The following is a 19,668-nucleotide window of genomic DNA, read 5'->3' on the forward strand; positions in this document are numbered from 1 at the left end:
ACAAAAAAACAAAACATAATCAACTGACAGTATTTTAAGTAATTTTTCCATCCTCTAGTAAAAAAATGAGCTCTAACAATTGAATAAACTTAAAAATTTTAGCATTAAATAACATGTATGATAAAATGTACCAGCGCAAAAGACGTTTTAAAAGAGAACACATGGTACATATCATTGGAAAGAAGAACTGTTCTAAAAATGACCTGCATTTGTTCACTATAAAAAAAACAACAAAAAGGAACCAACTGACAGTATATAAAGTTATGTTTCCATTCTCTAGTAAAAAAAAAAAAAAAGAGCTCTGATGATTGAATAAACTTAAAATACAGAAAAAATTTGAGTGAAATAACATTAACCCTTTATAGGGCACTTATAGAAATACTCTAAAATTCATCATTTCAATCCTTATTTTTTATTGGGGGACCTAACAAGACTTTATTACTTTTGTGAAAATTTTCAAAAAATTTTATTGTTATGTAGAAAATCAAGGTTAATGAAATTACCATATTTGGTTCCTCACCCATAGGTGGTTAAAAATTTAAAAAAAATCGAAGTATATATAAAAATCCAAGAAAAAAACCTGTAATGTGAAAAGAACATATATTTTAGAACACTATAACATGACTTTAAGAACCTTAGACCAACATAAGTGCTGATCCAGACCCCTGTCCACATCCACATTCTCTCTTTGAACATCATTCCAAACATTAGTACCATTACTTCATGGTACCTAACAATGCAGGTCCACTCACTGTTCATGCAGAGGTGGACCTTACAGACCCTGTAGACCACATTGAACCTCAGATTGTTGACTCACTTTCCTCACTGGAACTGTTCCTGTCACTGTCTTTTAATGTATGCAGAAATTACCAAAAACAGTCACTTGCCTGATAAAGGGTTAAATAACATTGACAACACCTATTTTACTAATACTGATTAAGATTTACCTGCACAAAAGAGGTTTTAAAAGGGAACACATGGTACATATCACTGGAAAGAAGACTTACCTGAATTCGTTCACAATACAAAAAAAACAAAAAAAAACAAAACAACGTAATCCATTGACAGTATTTTAAGTAATTTTTACATCCTTCAGCGAGAAATGAGGTCTGATGATTGAACAAACTTAACATATCTAAAAAAAAATTGAGCATTATCTGCACAAAAGATGTTTTAAAAGTGAACACATGGTACATGTCATTGGAAAGAACAACTGTTGTAAAAATTACCTGGATTCATTCACAATAATAAAAAAAAACACAACAACAAAAAACGTAATCCACTGACAGTATTTTAAGTAATTTTTACATCATCCAGTAAAAAAATGAGCGCTGATGATTGAATAAACTTAAAATATGCAAAAAAAAGGTTGAGCATTAAATAACATGTATGATAAAATTTACCCGCACAAGAAGACTTTTTTTAAAAGGGAACACATGGTAAATATCATTGTTCTAAAAATTTACCTGAATTTGTCAAACTTCACTATAAAAACCCAAAACGTAATCCACTGACAGTATTTTACGTAATTTTTACATCCTCCATTGAAAAATGAGCTCTGATAATTGAATAAATTTAACACATCTAAAAAATTTTGAGCATTACCTGCACAAAAGATGCTTTAAAAGGGAACACATGGTACATATCATTGGAAAGAACGGTTCAAAAAAGTACCTCAATTTGTTCACAAAAACAAACCAAAAAAAACAAAAAAAACCCCCCAAACATAATCCACTGACAAAATTTTACGTAATTTTTACATCCTCCAGTAAAAAATTTGCTCTGATTATTAAATAAACTTAACATATGTAAAAAATATGGGGTCAAATAACATTAAATATGAATATTCTATTGACAACAACCACTTTACTAATAAAGCTTTACCTGCACAAAAGAAGTTTTAAGAAAACACAAGGAAAACATCATTGAAGAAACGCAATGATTTAAAAATCGGCCTGAATTTATTCAACTTCACTGTTTAAAAATCTATTGCTCAGCTTCAATATTCATTTTATTCTACACTAAAATGTCAAAATTGAGGACACGTTGCATATGTCATAATGACAGATGATGAGGAAAAGGATTTTCTGTGCTTGTTTTTCCAAGGGTGATGCTTGTTAATTAGGACACACACAAACACACACAGACACACACACACTCCAATTGTATTAACAAGCATTGTTTCAGTTGTCAGTTGTATGTTAGTGTCATTCACTGCTGCTAGTGTGTGTCTGCCCTGGGGCTAAACAGACCTCCTATCCTCCAAACACACACACTTTATTTAAGGATGTCTCTGCAGTCGTCAATTAACATCACTGCTAAATAAATGTGGATGCGTTAATCAAGTAAATATAATAACCACGTCTTCACTTATAGTTTGTTAAAGTCTCAAAGGAAGAAACAGTAGCTTTGAGTGACATGTAGGTGGAAGATTTTTTGAAGCTAAAACACACATAGGGAGGAGGTGTGTGTGTGTGTGTGTTATATTTGTAATGGAACAGTTATGAAGCATGTTGAATGACAGAATGGTAAACTGACTGTGCTAAATTGAGCTTAACCTGACAAACATCAACATTGTAATTATGCCAGTTTTTTTTTTTTTTTGCTCCATACTTTACGGTTTTCTTCTTTGAAAAAAATGTGTTATACCAGATAACAAACCTCAACGAGAGGTATCAGCTGAAGCCTGGAAAAAAAAAAAAAGAACTGCTGTCGTTTTTGGCTTCCAAAATGTAGGAAATGTATGTCGTGCCTGAGACCAAACCATAAACAGTAAAAAAAGATGTGTGAATTTTACAAAAATCACAAAATTTACCATTCTGGAAATACCGTAACTCCTATTCTTTGTAGGATATATGCAGCATTGGAAAGCCACCTTTAAAATAACAAAAAAAACTAGAGCTACGGCACAGTTAATGCAGAAAATAGTTGGAAATTTAGGTTGTTTGGCAGATATGAAAGGTCACAGTCTCAGATACAGACTAATGAGAAGCTCTGCCAGCCACTAGTTAAAGTTATTAAATAAACTAAGCCAATTTATGGGTAGAGTGTCTGTCTTCTTATGCAAAAAGCCTGCTTTATTGGTATGTATATGACATTAAAAGATGTCATATACATACCAACCATAAAGTAAATGCATAGAAATACGCTTTACAGACACTGCAGCATAGAGTATTTTTACAGCTTTACGATAATGACTTGGACCGAGATGAAAAATAGCAACATTATACTCTGCTCTACCATTCATCATTTTAATTCAAGGAGTGATCTTCACTTCCTTTTCTGTCCTGACTGTACAATAACTAGAGGTCAACTGATAGCCTTATTATAATGACCAGTATAATGATGATAGTGGAAGTTTCACTTCACTTCTTGCTTCACTTCTATGGCTTTTTCCCACATGTCAAACATCTCACATTTCCTCACATTGCTCATTTCTAATTAACAGCCAATAGATTAGCTCCATCATCTTTTGTAGGATCTGCTATAACTATGAATGTGTACATGTGTTGGACTTATTTGACTAAGTATTAGTGAACAGCTGCCTTCGGAAGCCCAAATGTGACTTTTTATCGACTACTTCATCTGTTGTAAACATGATTCTGACAATCAAGTAATTCTGTAAATATATAGTGATTGTTCTTATAAAACAGTACATCTTATTCTTACTAGGTGGAAGGAACCTGCCCCACCTTCTGCTGGACATTGGGTCACAGAAGTGATCTTCAGTCTTAAACTCGAAAAAAATCTGATATACATCACATGGATCTGAGCAGAAGTTTCATAAAGTGTGGAAATCTTTCTTAACCTTTTTTGATCCTACACATGTACAAGGTCCTTAACAAGTCAAGACGGATGTTTGTATGTAACAGTCTATGACAGTGTTTTTCAACCTTGGGGTCAGGACCCCACGTGGGGTCACCTGGAATTCAAATGGGGTCACCTGAAATTTCTAGTAATTGATAAAATTAAAAAGAAAAACTTACTAATAAAAAATATATGTTGAGTTGACAGAGACAATCCCAATCCATAACAGACATGACAAACTGTGAAGCTGAAACTGAAGCACTGTGGTACTGTTTATCTGTCAAATGTTCATTGTGGTCAGTTTCAAATGCTGCAGCTCTTTCATAATTCATAGTTTGAGTTCTTGTTTGTTCAGTATTAATTGTCAGCCTTGTAAATCCAAGCTGGACTGACTGTACATATCCTGACCAAGGAAAATCAAATTCTCACTTTGTGCAGTAATCTACACCTGGCTTTTCTGCCTCCGTCCATAATAATATACATTATATAGACTAAATGTCGTCTTAAACTAACCTTGATTTGCAACGTAGTATAACAAACTATTACATAGTCAAAAACAGATTAATTTCAGCAAAAAAAAAAAAAAAAAAAGTCTCCATTTTTAATTGCTGTGGTCGCCAGAAATTTGTGATGTTAAAATGGGGTCACAAGTAGGGATGGGAATCGTTAAGAATTTAACGATTCCACTATCGATATTGCTTATCGATCCAATTCCTTATCGATTCTCTTATCGATTCTTATTGGATGAGGGAATAAAAGAGTACAAACGGGTGTGTTTGCATTAACTGTTTTTTAAATTTCCATCTGCACAGAAAATATAACATATACAGTATCTACAAATAATAATTACAGATGACGCCGGGCCAGGATCACGGGGGGGGGGGGGGGGGGGGCATACAGTGAAAGACGCTTTACTAATTCCTGTTGCTGCATTTCTACTACGTGGAACCGGTTCAACTCAGCTCAGCTTGTCTCCCGTTGTTTTGCACCTCATTTCCTTTCCCTTCTTACCTTCGGAAACTTGTATTTGAGGGGGTACGATGTTTGTTGCCCGCACCGGAACCGGCCCAGCGTTCACTCTGCCGCTACATTCACAAGCGTCGCTAAGTAGCGTATCAAATACATGACATTCCTGTAAATGACTCACATGCTGTCGACAAATGTTTGAGGATATTGGAGGGATTCCACCCTTTTGAAGACATGGAAGCTTTGACAGTGTTCAGGTGGATCTGGTGTCATCTGTTTAGACCGTTTCTGCCTCAATGCCATGTTGGCCACGTTCTGACCAAAACAATGCAGCATACGTGTGACGTCATTGTGCATGCACAACGACGGCGGAATCGATAAGCAGAATCAGTAAGCAGGCAGGCAAACAATTCCAAGGAATCGAGCTACTGGGAACCGGTTCTCAAAAAGAATCGGTTCTCGATTCCCATCCCTAGTCACAAGACAAAAAAGGTTGGGAACCACTGGCCTGTAGGTAAATCTAAGTCAACATATTACCTATTTAAATAAATTCATGGATAAGGAATGATCATAAAAACAAATATTGTGATTAAACAATAAACTACATGGAACATAAAAATAACTGAAGAATCTGAGTGGAGGCAGATTTTATTTTTTCATTAAATTCAGTTTAATATTAGTCATCGGTCACTTCTGGAGACATGTTCTGCCAACAACAATCAGCACCAAATAATCAGTGAATTTCTAATTAGTAACAATTACCATTAATTAAACCACAGCAGTCACTTGAATGAACAGTTAACACCCCCTTCTTATCAACATGGGGGAGTAGAAAAATAACTATAACTGTATGTAGTCTTTTTTTCTTATTTTACTTAGCTTACATTTTTTATTATATCTTGTATTTATAATTCACTAGATACAACATCTACTAGTGAAGAATTCCTTGTATGCGTTTACATATTTGACAAATAGAGATGATTCAGATTCTTATAATACGCGTTTCTGATATTCTAAGTTCAGTTTAACTTGAACCCTTTCATGCATAGTGGTCATTACAGTGGACAGCTGTTCAAAGGTGTTCTCTTATATATTCATGGATTTGTTTTAGTTCCATATCAACCAACACAGTGGACATTTATGCATCATCTCATACACTGCAATTCATACCATTACTGTAACGTTGCTGTTCTAGATAAACCTGATCTGCAGTGACATGTTTGAGTGTAAATAAAATGCTAATTGTTATTAGTTTGTAATTAACAGGGGATTTTTTTGTTTTGTTTTTCTAAACAAAAAGTTAGGTTATTTTGCATATTATCTCCATGAAGTGAGTAATAACTTGTATTAGAGTATGTTAAAATGTGAGAAAACATGAGATTAGCAGCGTTAAAAATGTTTGTATTCTATAGTTTTCACACATTATATCAGTAAATACATATTTCTTTGCTTCTAAAATTAAACCCATGGTGTCCGGCTGAGTGGACATTTTTGTAACTTCATGAAAAATAGCTTCATGAATTTTTTTATTTTTTTTCATACCTAAAGAGGAATAAAAACATTCCAGAAAAAAAATCTTGATTGTGATTCTAATAAGTAACGCATGAAAGGGTTAAATTACAGTGAAATCTGATTTGATTTGGTGTAATTTTTAATATATTTTATCTTAAATCTTAGTTGAAACAGTATTGTAAGAGTCCTTGTTAGGGCCCAAACAAAATGGGCCGTTTTTTGTAGGAAAGTCAAAACAAAGTCTGCAAGGACTTAAAATAATTAATTGAAATGAGAAATGAAACAACCAAGCCTGTTAATGTTCGGGTTCCTTTGCATTTGTCTTGTGTCCAAAGTTGCTCCGTTTCCCATCAAAAGGACATCACTGTATAGATGACAAATTGACAACAGCTGCAACTAAGGCAAGAATTCAGAAACTCTTGCTTTTATTAGAAACAAGTGAAGTGAATGATGCAAAGTGAATAATGATCTCCTCTCTATGGTTCCTGCCTCAATATTTCATAGTAAGTGATGATCTCTGAAACATAAAGGGTGTCGTTGCATCCATATTTCACTGGAGAACAATGCAGTGTAACTGACATACACTGTGAGGAAATGTGCTTACAAAGCATCAAAAGAACTGTCACACAGTATGGATGGCTGGAGAATAATATAGGGCACTGCTGGATGGATGTAACAAGCTTCATAGCTACACGCATCATTTGATCACATAATACAAAGCTTGTGTGTGTGTCTGTGTGTGAGACATGCATCATTTGATCGGGTAATATAAAGCTTTGGTGCCTGTGTTTGTGTGCAAGTTTGCTTGACACGCCTCATTTGCCCACACAAAAAAAAAAAAAAGTTGCAGGATGCCGAGTGCGTATGTGTGTATATGTGTGTGTGTATGTGTGTAACATGCATCAGCTAGGTGAGAAAATACCAGGGTACATGCATGTATCTGTATGTGTTGAGAAACTGTACGACATGCATGATTTACTTAGATAATACAAAGCTGGAGTGTGTATGTGCAGGCTACAAACAGCGGTGTATCGAACAACAGGGCTTTCTGAATGAGAGAATGATGAGTCCTGTCATTCCGGAACCACACGTGCACATACACAGACGCACACATACTGAGTTTTCGGCTAAATCAAGGAGCCTACAGGCACTATATCAGGCAATGCAGGCATGTATACACTAAAAAAAACACCTTATGACACTGAAATGAGCTGGAAGACACGCTTGCAACAGGGATGTACACATATACACATGAAAACACACACTCTGACAGAGACACATGTGCCAAAGGAATGCGACATATAAAGTGGGGCATGCATTATTAACTGCCTGAGACATAAGAGCATGTGTTGGGACCGTTGTATCTCAAAACAGACAGATTAGAGGGAATCACAGGCAGACGACATACATGATAGCATCTGAGCAATACAGCGCAATGTAGAGCAATAGCATCTATTCTGTCATACTGTGTATACGCCTATATTCTGTCATATGTCAATAAGTCAACCGATCAATCAACACTTGAGTCATGTCACTTCTGAAAAACTCATTTCGTCCTTTAATGTGAACTATTTTGGATGGTACAGACATTGTTTATGAAGGGAAAAAATGCAAACTTAGCATTAAATAATATCAATAAGACAACACAGATTCATGTCCAGAGTCATCCATATGTACAGACTTGTCCAAGTCAAAGTTTGGTATAGAAATGTACTTGTGTAACCATGCAGATGACTGGATTTTTATTGCCCTAGGTTTAAGATATGTGCCTCTCTACTGCCACTTAAATACAAGGAGGTCTGAACAAATTAAAAGAACTTAAGCCTTAAAGAGCTAGAACTATTTTTGGTGTGCCTAGTAAATGAATTTTTTATCTATATTTAAACTTTCCTCAGTGATTTATCGCCATTTAATAAAATATCATCCTCCACATTTTTGCATTTTTCAGCGAAAATAAGGCATTTTCCTATATTTAATTTACTGAACATGTAGCTGTTCATGAGTAAATTCAAAGGCTATTATGTCAAAACGGAAAACTGAAGACAAGGGATTTTTTTCAGGAAAATATATAATTAACTGAACATAAAAAACAAGCGTCTACAACCATTGTCATTTGTCAAACTACAAGGGTTTTATCAAAGAATCAGTGTTTCAGAAAATATCAGCATTTTCACGTTCACTACGGAGCCTCTGAACGTCCAAATGAGACACATCTGATGCCGCTGAAAAGCAGAGAAACTGCATTTTACCTGAATTATTTATATGTATTGATAGGATTAGTGGTGAAAACGCCGGAGGCTGTTTAGGTCTTTGAAGGTTAAAGCCAAAAAAAGTTTATCCATTTTCACTGGGATCCTGTCATAACATATTATTACTGAAGTGCTTGAAAAGTGAAAAATGTACAATCTAACAAATCAGTTATGATGTTACAAACCCATTCGAGGCAACACTGATGTAAGAGACAAAACCATCAACTGACAAACAAAACAAACAATACTAGCAACACTATGTCACTATGATGAAGAATAAAACAACATAAAATAATAATAAATGTTGCTCTGAAAATATACTCTTCATGTCTCTTACTGAAAAATAAATAATTTCAATTTGATGTTACAATCATCTTTAATCACTACTTTTTCTGCTAAATAAAATAACAAATAAAATAAGAATAATCCAGTCAAGTTGGTATCTTAAGGCCTCATTAGAAAAGGCTCAGCTGAATTTAAATTTTTAAATTTTTTTTTACCAAAAATCATGATGTGGCATTTTAGATACAGACTCCAGACCTCAGGCCTCTGATGTGAACAATGTCATGCAGCAGTTGTATGAAGATAGATTTTACTTCATTACTTTAACCAAAAAAAAAAAAAAAATCTTTTCAATCAAAAACAAAAAAAAACAAAAATCATTTCAATCAAAAAAACTTTACATCAATAATAAAAAAAACTTTTCAATAAAAGAAAAAAAAGTGTTTAAACGCAAAAAATTATTTGAGATCCAAAAAAAATGTATTTGAACACTTTTTTCTTTGATTGAAAAGGTTTTTTTTTTAATTGAAATGAGTTACTTTTTGATTGAAAAAAATTGTTTTTGATTGAAGTCATCTTTTTTGCATTTGGACTATATTATGGGTAGGACATTTGTGTCTTTATTATTCAATTCCAAAAAACATCACTTCAGTCAAAAAAAAAAAAAAAAATCAATCAAAAAAACTTCAGTCAAAAAAACCCCCAAACACTTTTAATAAAAAAAAAGCGTTTGAAAAAACTGCATTTGAACACATTTTTTCTTCGATTGAAAAGGTTTTTTTAGAATGAAGTGAAGTTTTTTTTCATTGAAAATATTTTTTTTTGATTGAAAAGCTTTTTTAAATAAAGAACCAAATCTACCTTCATACAGTTGTCATTTAAGAGTTGAAACAGTCCAAAAATGTGAAACTCATACAATGAAATATGACTATGACAAAGAATATTTCTAAACTGATTCTAATGAAAACCTTCTGTAATCAGGATGTAACTGCTGGTATTAAAAGTGTTGGCTGTCGTGTGATGACTGCCGATCTGTCATCGCCCACCAATGTCGTTTCCTTCAGAGAAAAAAATGTTTGGAGGAAAAAATCTGCACACGGGTAAAGTCAAAGTAAAATCTCACAGAACATCTGAAAGAATTTTGACTTTCCTGAACTTCAGATTCACTGAGAGGTCGCTGATGGGTCAGAGAATCTCAGAAATATGTTTGAAAAATGTTTGTTCACTGTATCCAGGCTCCATAAACACAGTGTTTGACCTCCTTGGATGTCACTATCCACTCCTTGGTGTAAAATCCTTTGACAGTTCACATCAGTACAGTTTCTCCACAATAAAGGCCATGATCGCTGCTGCCAGTGCCAGCCCGACTCCCAGCTTTTTCAGTACTTCCCGATCGACACTGTAACAACCAAACAACATAACAGAAGAAGGAGGCATAGCAGCGGGACTGTGGACGCCATTGGCCATCTGTTCCTGTAGGGGGGAGACAAACAGAAAAATAATTAGACTGAGATTAAGAGAGGTAGAGCGGGATTGTTGTCCCAACGCTGCAATAACAACGATACCTTCCTGACTTCTTGGTGGGGAAGTTTGCTGATGGCTCTCCTCTACAGATAAATAAATTCCTGGATCAGCTACTAACTCTGAGCGGGTGCATTGTAGTTGTTTACTAATATGAGGCCCTGAGGCTATATTCTCCCTGCTCAGAAAAGAAGTATAGTGTGTGACTCGCACGAACACAAATCACACACTGAGGTCTGAGGGCAGAGGGGTCAGTGATCCGACCAATCAGCTGCAAAACAAAAAGGGTTGAGTTTACTACAAATGTAATTATTAAAAACCCATTACGACAGAAGAGGAGTGAAGGATGGTGAAAAGGAAAGGTGAAGATTAGACAACTATAATGTTTACATGCACGACAATATTGTGCACAGTAATTTAGAATATGCATGTTTTCTGGCTGTTTATAGTCATCTCCAAACATGAGTTGTCCACATTTCTAGAACACCACCTACCATAAAGCATTATGAAAGAGGATATCAACAATTGTTGGATATGAGCAAATACTGAAAAGCTGACGTTCAAGAAGGTGTTTGAAGGCTGCGTTCAAAAGATAATGATTTAAGGGGAAAGTTAAATTTAAAGATTCATAAGGTGCGCACTACGTTAAAAAGTTTCTGTATTACCATCTGTGGAGTAAAATTGTGGAACAAATTGAGTGTGGAGATAAAACAAATATCAAACATAATTCAGTTTAACAAAAGATATATAAAGAATCTATTCTTAAGAGGTACAGTATTTAATAATGACGATGAGGCCTGTTTGTTTATGGATGATGTTGTATTGATAAATATGCTGTAAATATTGAAGAAAATGGTTGAATTGTTGAGTCTGTATGACTGTACTGCCATGAGCATTTTGTTGTGTATAATTCAGTTACTGCATTATGTATTTGTTGTGGTTCGATGCTAAAATTTTAGGAAAATAGTATTGTTTGATTCTTATATCAAGTTAGTGATAAAGGTGTAAAAGCACTGAGGGGTAGGATTAAATAAGTTTATGCTTCTTCCTACTCCTTTTCGACCATGCAAAAATTCTGACTTGTATGTGCTTGAAGATAGATTCTGTCCATTTAAATGTTTTTATTGTTTTTATTTATTTTGTTATGTTTTGTTTTGTTTCTTTGCATGTTCTAAATAAATAAATACATAAAATAGATTTATATAGCACTTTTCTATAAACACATACTCAAAGGGTGTTCAGTGGAGCCATTATTCATTCACTCACACATTCACACTCTGGTGGTGGTAAACTACACTTGTATCCACAGCTGCCCTGGAGCTGCCAATTTGTGCCTACGGCCCCTCCGACCACCACCAAACATTCATTCGCATTTATACACCAGTGTGAGTACCAGGACTGGAGGCAAGGAGGGTGAAGTGTCTTGCCCAAGGACACAACAGCACATGACAAGGGATTCGGGATTCGAATCGTAAACCCTTTGATTATTGGACAACCTGCTCTACCTCAATGTCATGTGACACCAATGCAAAAATCATGTATGCGTGGCTGCATGTCTCGCCTTTAAAAACGGTAATTTCTCCGGCGCTGCATTTTGCACTTCACAGTTTTGAAATGACTGTAACTCCTGAACAGTTTGCACTATCCACAAACAGTAAACGTAAAGTGTTATATAGTGTCGGAGAGCTCAGGATCTCAGCTTTCCGACACTATACAACACTTTACGCCAGCGATGTAGTACAAGTAGAAAGGAACTGTTTCAGAGACTTCCACACAGGCTAAAAAACGCCTAGAAACAACAAAAAATATGAAGCCATAATATGGATACTGAATGTTCAAGACCATAAAGCATGTTTGAGCAGATGTAAAATAGTTGAAAGTTTATGTTTGTGATCTCAAAAAGTTTCATTATACACATTTACAGTTGTTTCTGATAATAAATATGCTAAAAACTTCAAGTCCACTTGTTTCTTTTTACTAAAACACACTGATTTAAGCATTTATTATTTATAATAATTATCTCTAATGGTCAGATATTGAAAGTTAAGTTCTTCCTGAAAACAAAGGTGCAAAAAAATTGGCAAAAAATAAATTTTTTGACACTTTTATTACAAAGAAAACATGAAGACACCTAGGCGGCCACTTATAATGGCCAGGACTCCCTTGAAAAAGAGGTTCTTAATCTCAATGGGATCCTTTTCCTGGTTAAATAAAGGTTAAATAAAAAATAAAATTAAAAAGGTTTAAAAAAAAGTTAAATATACAACTTAAGAATCCCATCGTCTTTGGAACAAGTGCAAAATTGCGCCTGCAAATGTTACACCAACAGGATGTCATGTAAATGAGAAAGATAACTAAGTGGAAGTCAATATAAATTAATACAATTTCAAACCAACCAGTCAGATTCTATTTTGCACATCAAAACAGTTAAAGCTTTAGTAAAATTTCCCAAAACAGCTATTTTTCTCTACATTTCAGCCTCTCATTGACATGTTTCTGTTGTTTTAGGTCACAAAACTGTGATTTTTCTTCCCCCAAGAATTAAGATTTAGTAAAACTTTATGATTCTGTGTGTACGAAGAAAAGAAAATATTAGAAAACTACCAAAAATCGTACATGTGTATTATTGCTTATGTAAGGAACATAAGCTGAAACACCAAATATAGTTGTATAACTCTTGCAACACGATCAGTCCCCTGATAGGAAGATCTGGCTTCAGTTTTCCATAGCAGCAGAAGTCATCCATCATACATATCTGGATTTAGTTTATTTCTATCAACGGTAGCTTTAAATGATAATGGTCACGTAAATATACTACTTATGTGACCTGGAATTGGAAAAGATGCCTCAGACGAATCAGCAATTTGGAAGAACAGCTTCCCCTCATCGTCATCATTTGGTTTCTCTTTACAACCAGCGTGATCGGCTAAAATAGAAGGGTTGTGTGCTTGGGCTCTGTCCAACAGCCAGTCATGCAAATGTGTAAACAGCACAGACGCATATGATGTGGCTTCTGGAGGCAAGTCCAAAAATTACTGTGATAATAGCAAAATTACACTAAGTCTCTGTTTTCCCCCATCACAAGTGGTTGTAAAATAATGCAGTTGGAGGCATAATTACTGATATTTCTGGTTAGTGTCCACCCTGATGACACACTGGTCATCATTTTGTTTGATCACACACTTTAGTTTTCATTTATTTTCTGAAAATGAAGATGTTCAGCATTTAAACCAGTTGCTTTTGTGGCCGTTTTAATTATATCAAACCATTAAACAAATTGAATGAGAGAACCAACACTTGTTAACATTTCTGGGTAGAGCGGAAATCAATCTAGACGACCTTGTGGTAGTTTGTGTGCCGCTCCGACACAACACTAAAATGTCTTGTCACTCTGAAGGCGGATTATGCACGGTGATATCGACCGATTGATCAGCGGCTTTCTATAACGACCTTTTATCAAATCCACTTGGGATGACAGTGAAATGTTTGGGTTTCTTTTCTATCATGGTGACTCATTTCTCACCATTATATCTTCATCTTTAGATATTGTGGGAAAGTATTTCCTGTATGCGCTAGCGTTAAAGACCTAAACATCCACCAGCAACCAAAGGAATCTACTGATATAAAATAATTAATACCTGTTGATTCATTAATCCTATCAATACGTTGAAATAATTAGTGTAAAGTACAGTTTGTCATCTTTTCATGGTCATCAGTTATGACCCATTTGGACGTTCAGAGGCTCCGTAGTTACCGTGGAAACACCGTCATCTTCTACAACATTGATTCACCAGTAAAACCCATGGAGTTGGATCAATGACAGTGGATGGACACACTTGTTTTATGTTCAGTTAGAGATAGATTTTAGAGAAAAAGTCACTTTTTCTTCAGTTTCCTCTTTTTTATATAATAACCCTCACCTTTAATCTGAGCTTTAATGAACATCTACACGACCAGTCCAAAGTTTGGACTCACTTGGTTTTTCTTTATTTTCATGACTATTTACGTTGTAGATTCTCACTGAAGGCATCAAAACTATGAATGAACGCATACGGAATTGTGTAGTTAAAAAAAAGTGTGACATAACTCAAAACATGTTTTATATTATAGGTTCTTCAAAATATTCACATTTTGCTTTTATTACTGCTTTGCACATTCTTGACATTCTCTCGATGAGCTTCATGAGGTAGTCACTGAAATGTTTTCCAAAAGTCTTGAAGGAGTTCCCAATGATGCTGTCTGAACACTTGTTGGCTATCTGCGGACCTTCTCATGCCATTTAAATGAGAAGTGAGTCCAAACTTTTGACTGGTAGTGTACATGATGGGTAAAAAAATATATAGGAAAATACATGATTTACACTGAAAAAACTCAATATAAAGAGGACAGTATCACAATAAAGGCTGATAAATCACTTAAGAAATGTTACATAAAGAGAGAAATTAATTTGGAAACTGCCATAAAACTAGCACTGGGTCTTTATAGGTTAGAGCAGGGTGTCAAACTCATTAGAATTCAGGGGCCACATACAGACTAATATGATATAAAGTGGGCCGGACCAGTAAAATAATATAAATAATAGGATAAAAACTGATAAATAATGTTAACACCAAAGTTTTCTCTATGCTTTTGAGTGAAAAAAGTAAAATTCCATAATGAAAATGTTTACATCTAGGAACTGTACTTGAACATAACATGAGCAAATATGAACAACCTGAAAATTCATAAGAAAAATAAGTGCAGTTTTAGCAATATTAAGCCTTAGTTTATCATTTAAACAACTTACAGATCACAGTGGCTCTACAAAAACACAAAACATTTAGCAACAGGCAGAATACTGGTACAATTCTACATACTTCTCAAGTTATTTCTGGTTGTTAATATTTTTTTAGGTTATTCACATTTTTTTGTAAAAAGGCTGGTCTGTAAATGTAACCATTTTTGTGTAATTTTACTTTTTTTTAACTCTAAAACAAAGACAAAAATGTGCAGTTTTCATTATTTCTAAGTTATTATGATAGTATTTTACTGCTCTGACCCACTTTAGATTGAATTGACCTAAAATGAGCTTAACATCCTTGACTGTTAATATCTTCAGTGTCATTTTTGTATTTCACAAATTCATCCTATGAGCCAGATTGGACCCTTTGGTGGGCCGGTTTTGGCCCCTGGGCTGCATGTTTGACACCTGTGGGTTAGAGTAAAAAAAAAAAAAAAAACGATGTAGAAAGAAAATGAACAATAAATCAACTGATGAAGTTGCAATGATTTATATGCACACCTACTGCCGTTTTGATCACTGAACTAAAAGTACAAGTATAGGAGTACACACACCTACACCTACCTGGTATGGATTTGTATGTTACAAGGTACAGTACACGCCTCCACGTGTTGCATGCACATGGCTGGGTGTATGAGCAGCTGCATAGCGTCTGTCCTCTGCCTTTCTATCCTCCACATTACTCCCGCTCCTCTGGTTGTGAACACTACCTCACCACCCACTCCTCTACTTGCTGCTGTCGCTGAATGGTTTCCTCTGTTGCTGTACACAATGGAGGAGGGATACTATGACCGACAACGCCTACATGACACATCCATAAGTCACTTACAGTAACTTCAGACACAAAGTGTCTTCGCATTTGCTTAATGGTAGGATCATCGTAGGATTCCCTAATGGCGAAAGTGATATGGCACGTTTTGTTCTGAAAGTGCTTGAAAAACATTAAGAGCGCGATGTGCTCTGGTATACGGTGATAACCATGTAAGTAATTGCTATTGTACTTGTACTACCTGTTGCTGAGGCTCTTAACTGTAAAATGTGATCATATTGAATGAATCCAACTCATCATTAAGCACTCTTCAATGAAAAAAGTCCTACAGGTGTTTTGAAGAATGAATGAACTGATAGTGATAGTGACAGAAAGATTTAATGAATATCTTTAAACAGACAGAACTTTATAAATAATACGTTTTTCTGCTTACTGAGGTAAAAATCACAAATATTTAGTGGAAGCCAAGAGAAAAGAAGAAGCAAAGAAGAAGAAAGGACTAAAAGATATTTCTGTATGTTGACAGCCCAAGTGTGCATCAGTCTATTTATCTCTGCAGGTGTCTTTAAACAACGGGGTGCCAGGAGAAAGACTCAATAGTAGGGTCTAAAATCTATCACTAGTTGGGAGGATAAGTGAAAATCCAAGTGCCAGTGGGTGCATGTCAGCACAGTGGGAGTGAAAGGAGGAGAGGAGTGGAGAGAGGAGAAGTGGGAAAACTAAGAAGAAATGAGAAAAGTAGGAAGAGCGACAACAAGGGGCAGGAAAAAAGAAAGATGTGGTTATCGATGATAGTTCACCACCTGCTAGCTGGCCTGCTGAGTCTGCCATACTTGTACGTCTTTGAGGAAGAGCAATGTCTGCGAGACACGTTTGTGAATAAGCTGAGTGTGTGCATGTCTCGGCCTGTGGTGGATAATGTCGGTCTTTCTGCTCACAGTAGTTGAACCCAGCAAAATAATCCTCCTGGAAAAACAATCCTACACCAAACCAGAGGTGGGACGAATGAAGTAGGACGTGGAAATCTATCTCTGCTTTCTTGGATACTTGTTTTAATTCCAAATTTGCACTTTTTTTTTTTTTTTTCTTTCTTTAAACAAAACATTTGTGTGAGTGTCTGGCACAGCCTCCGTCAACACGCTGACATATTCACACAAAGATACACAATGTGACACACACAACACATAATGAGAGCCAGAAAGGATAATACACAGTGGTCACATTTCTCACATGATCCTCACCAGCTGTCAGTGTCACTCTAGAAAACACAGACTATGAGAGTAACGAGTGTGTGTGTGTGTGTGTGTGTGTGTGTGGACGCTCACATCCAGACTGTAACAGGCTCTGTAGTCATGAGCGGTGACAAATGGATGGAGAAATGAAAGAGCGACATAAATGGGTGATTATACCGCAAATTAATATCTTCATTGGAACCCCTCATTGAAAGATGGACAAATATCTCAAAATAGACGTCGAGAAAAATACAATAAAAGTGGCAACAGAGACTCATTGGGCATCATTAGTCATGTTTTTGTCTTTCTCATCTGTCACATGGAATCCCTTTTCTCATCCCGTCTGTAAAACCATCTTACATAAATCCAACCAAATAGTCACGTCGCACTTTGATGCGAAGTCAAAACAATTACTTCTTGCCATGTGCGAATGAAAATACACCGACGGTACAGTTCGTATAAGTCCAAGTTGTTCACACATGACAGTATTTATGGACAGTCGTTCCTTCAGCCTATTGTGGGTATTATTAACAAGATTACTGACAAGTGGACAATCTGACAAATACTGTATGTGAACAGCTAACATGTCTTTGTAGTCATTACATCTGCTGACTGGATGTGGAGATAATAAGAGGTCGACAATCCACGTTGAACCCTCTGAGGCAGCGTTTTTCCCACAGCGCACAAACATGCAGAATAAGAAGCCCTACCGCCGTCACTTATTTTTGATTTCCCTGGGATATTTGTACATAGGTGTTCACCCACGGAATAAAACATTTTTGAAAGATACCTCGGCCATGTCCAAGATGTCAAGCAAAATCAGTTTTATTCATATAGTCTCATATCACAAATTGGCCTCAAAGGGTAAGAAACAGACCCGTGTATTTCAACCCTTGACTACAGTTATACAAAAAAAAACAAAAAAACATCAGGAATACCCAGAAAGGAAGCCCAGACAGCAAGTGTGTTATGAAATGCAGTATTATGACCTAGGGGTGTAAACAATTAATCAACTATCAATTAATTGTCGATAAGAATTTGCTCGATTAAATTAAAGTTCAGGGGTGATTGTGCCTTTGCTGCGGCCGCTCCTAAACTTTAGAACGATCTGCCTCTCCATATCAGACAGGCCTCCTCTCTGTCTGTTTTTAAATCCCTTCTTAAAACCCAACTTTTCTCCTTGGCTTTTGAAACTGCGTGAGATGTTCAAATGCATTATTTTTATTCAGTTGTTTTATTTGGTATTGGTTTATTGTTCTTATTTGTTGTTGGTTTTAATTGTACAGCTTTTATATTTTAATCTATTCTTGCATTTTATTATTTTATTCAGGTTTTATCTATTCTGTATATTTATTTTTACAGTTGTTCTATGTCTTTTAATCTGTTCTTGTATTTTACTCTGTTATTTTGTTTTTTATTTATTTTTCTGTACAGCACTTTGGTACAAGTGCTTTACAAATAAAGTTGGATTGGATAAATTATTAATTGTCGGTTAATTCCTCTTTTCCATGGCGGGATTTGTGGTGTTGAGAGCAGAGGGCACCACTGCCCAAACTCGGCTTAATCTCCGCTGAAATCTCGCTCCATAGTGACAGGTAGTGATGCAAAGGCAGAAATGCCCATTTCTTCTAAACTGCCCCTCTTTAGATCCATTTATTTTACTAGTGGCATTGTACCCGTGGTGCCATTGTACGATAGCATAAGAAGCTAAAATTGCCCAGCATACCTCACAACACTTGAATACAGACATAAAATTGTGCTTAGTAGATAGTCAGGTAATGTTTCTATTCATTTGGCGAGTTTGGCAGCAACTGGGCCTGTAAAGGTCTGTGGTGAGCTCAGACTTGGTCCGAGGTGAGCTGGGACCCGTTCCAAGGTAATATGTGTGTGTGTGTGTGTGTGTGTGTGTGTGTGTGTGTGTGTGTGTGCTAGTGGCATTGTACCCGTGGTGCCATTGTATGATAGCATGACCCCCTCCTGTGGTGCAACAGCAGCACTGCACCCAAACGCCCTCCCATGCTGCAACATTGATTGGACGGACGGACACCAGACGGACACGAAACGTGCATTATAGAAGGATTGAATTTCTCTGCAGAATTTATTTAGTTCTACTACATAAATGTCATTGTCTGTACTGTATCCCTAATGGTACAGTAAATCAGTCATTAAGAAATACGACATACTTTTTTCATGAGCTCATAGCTTTTACTCTTATAGACCTTATCGAAAGAGAAATTCAGGTTCTCAGGAAAATCGCTGCTTATCAAGTAATCGTTAATCGATCGATAAGGTCAACCAACTAATGATTAATGGAATAATCGGTAATTTGCATTCTTAATATAACCTATATAATACTTACAGCAATAAATATGATAAATGTAACCCATGTTGTAATTCAAGCCCCACCATGACGTCCAATGCTGCTTTAACCCGTCTCGGCTCTGTTTTGGTACCAATAACGCTGCACTTCCTCTGCAGGTATGGTGCTCTCTCATCATAACAGGTCATCATAACGTGACGTAAACTATTGTGACGTTATCTTTGATGCAA

General features: G+C 35.8%; 1 protein-coding gene across 1 annotated transcript in view; it reads right to left on the reverse strand.

Moving 5' to 3' along the window:
- Positions 1-10,037: 10,037 nt before the first annotated feature.
- The window catches only part of cdkal1 (CDK5 regulatory subunit associated protein 1-like 1), a 282,213-nt gene continuing 272,582 nt past the window's right edge, over positions 10,038-19,668 (reverse strand). Inside the window, exon 15 of the mRNA XM_030158613.1 lies at positions 10,038-10,289. Within this exon, the coding sequence (XP_030014473.1) occupies positions 10,128-10,289 (162 nt within the window). The 3' untranslated portion in view covers positions 10,038-10,127. The remainder of the gene's footprint in view (positions 10,290-19,668) is intronic.

This window comes from Sphaeramia orbicularis, chromosome 16 (assembly GCF_902148855.1).
Source record: "Sphaeramia orbicularis chromosome 16, fSphaOr1.1, whole genome shotgun sequence".
Classification (NCBI taxonomy): domain Eukaryota; kingdom Metazoa; phylum Chordata; class Actinopteri; order Kurtiformes; family Apogonidae; genus Sphaeramia; species Sphaeramia orbicularis.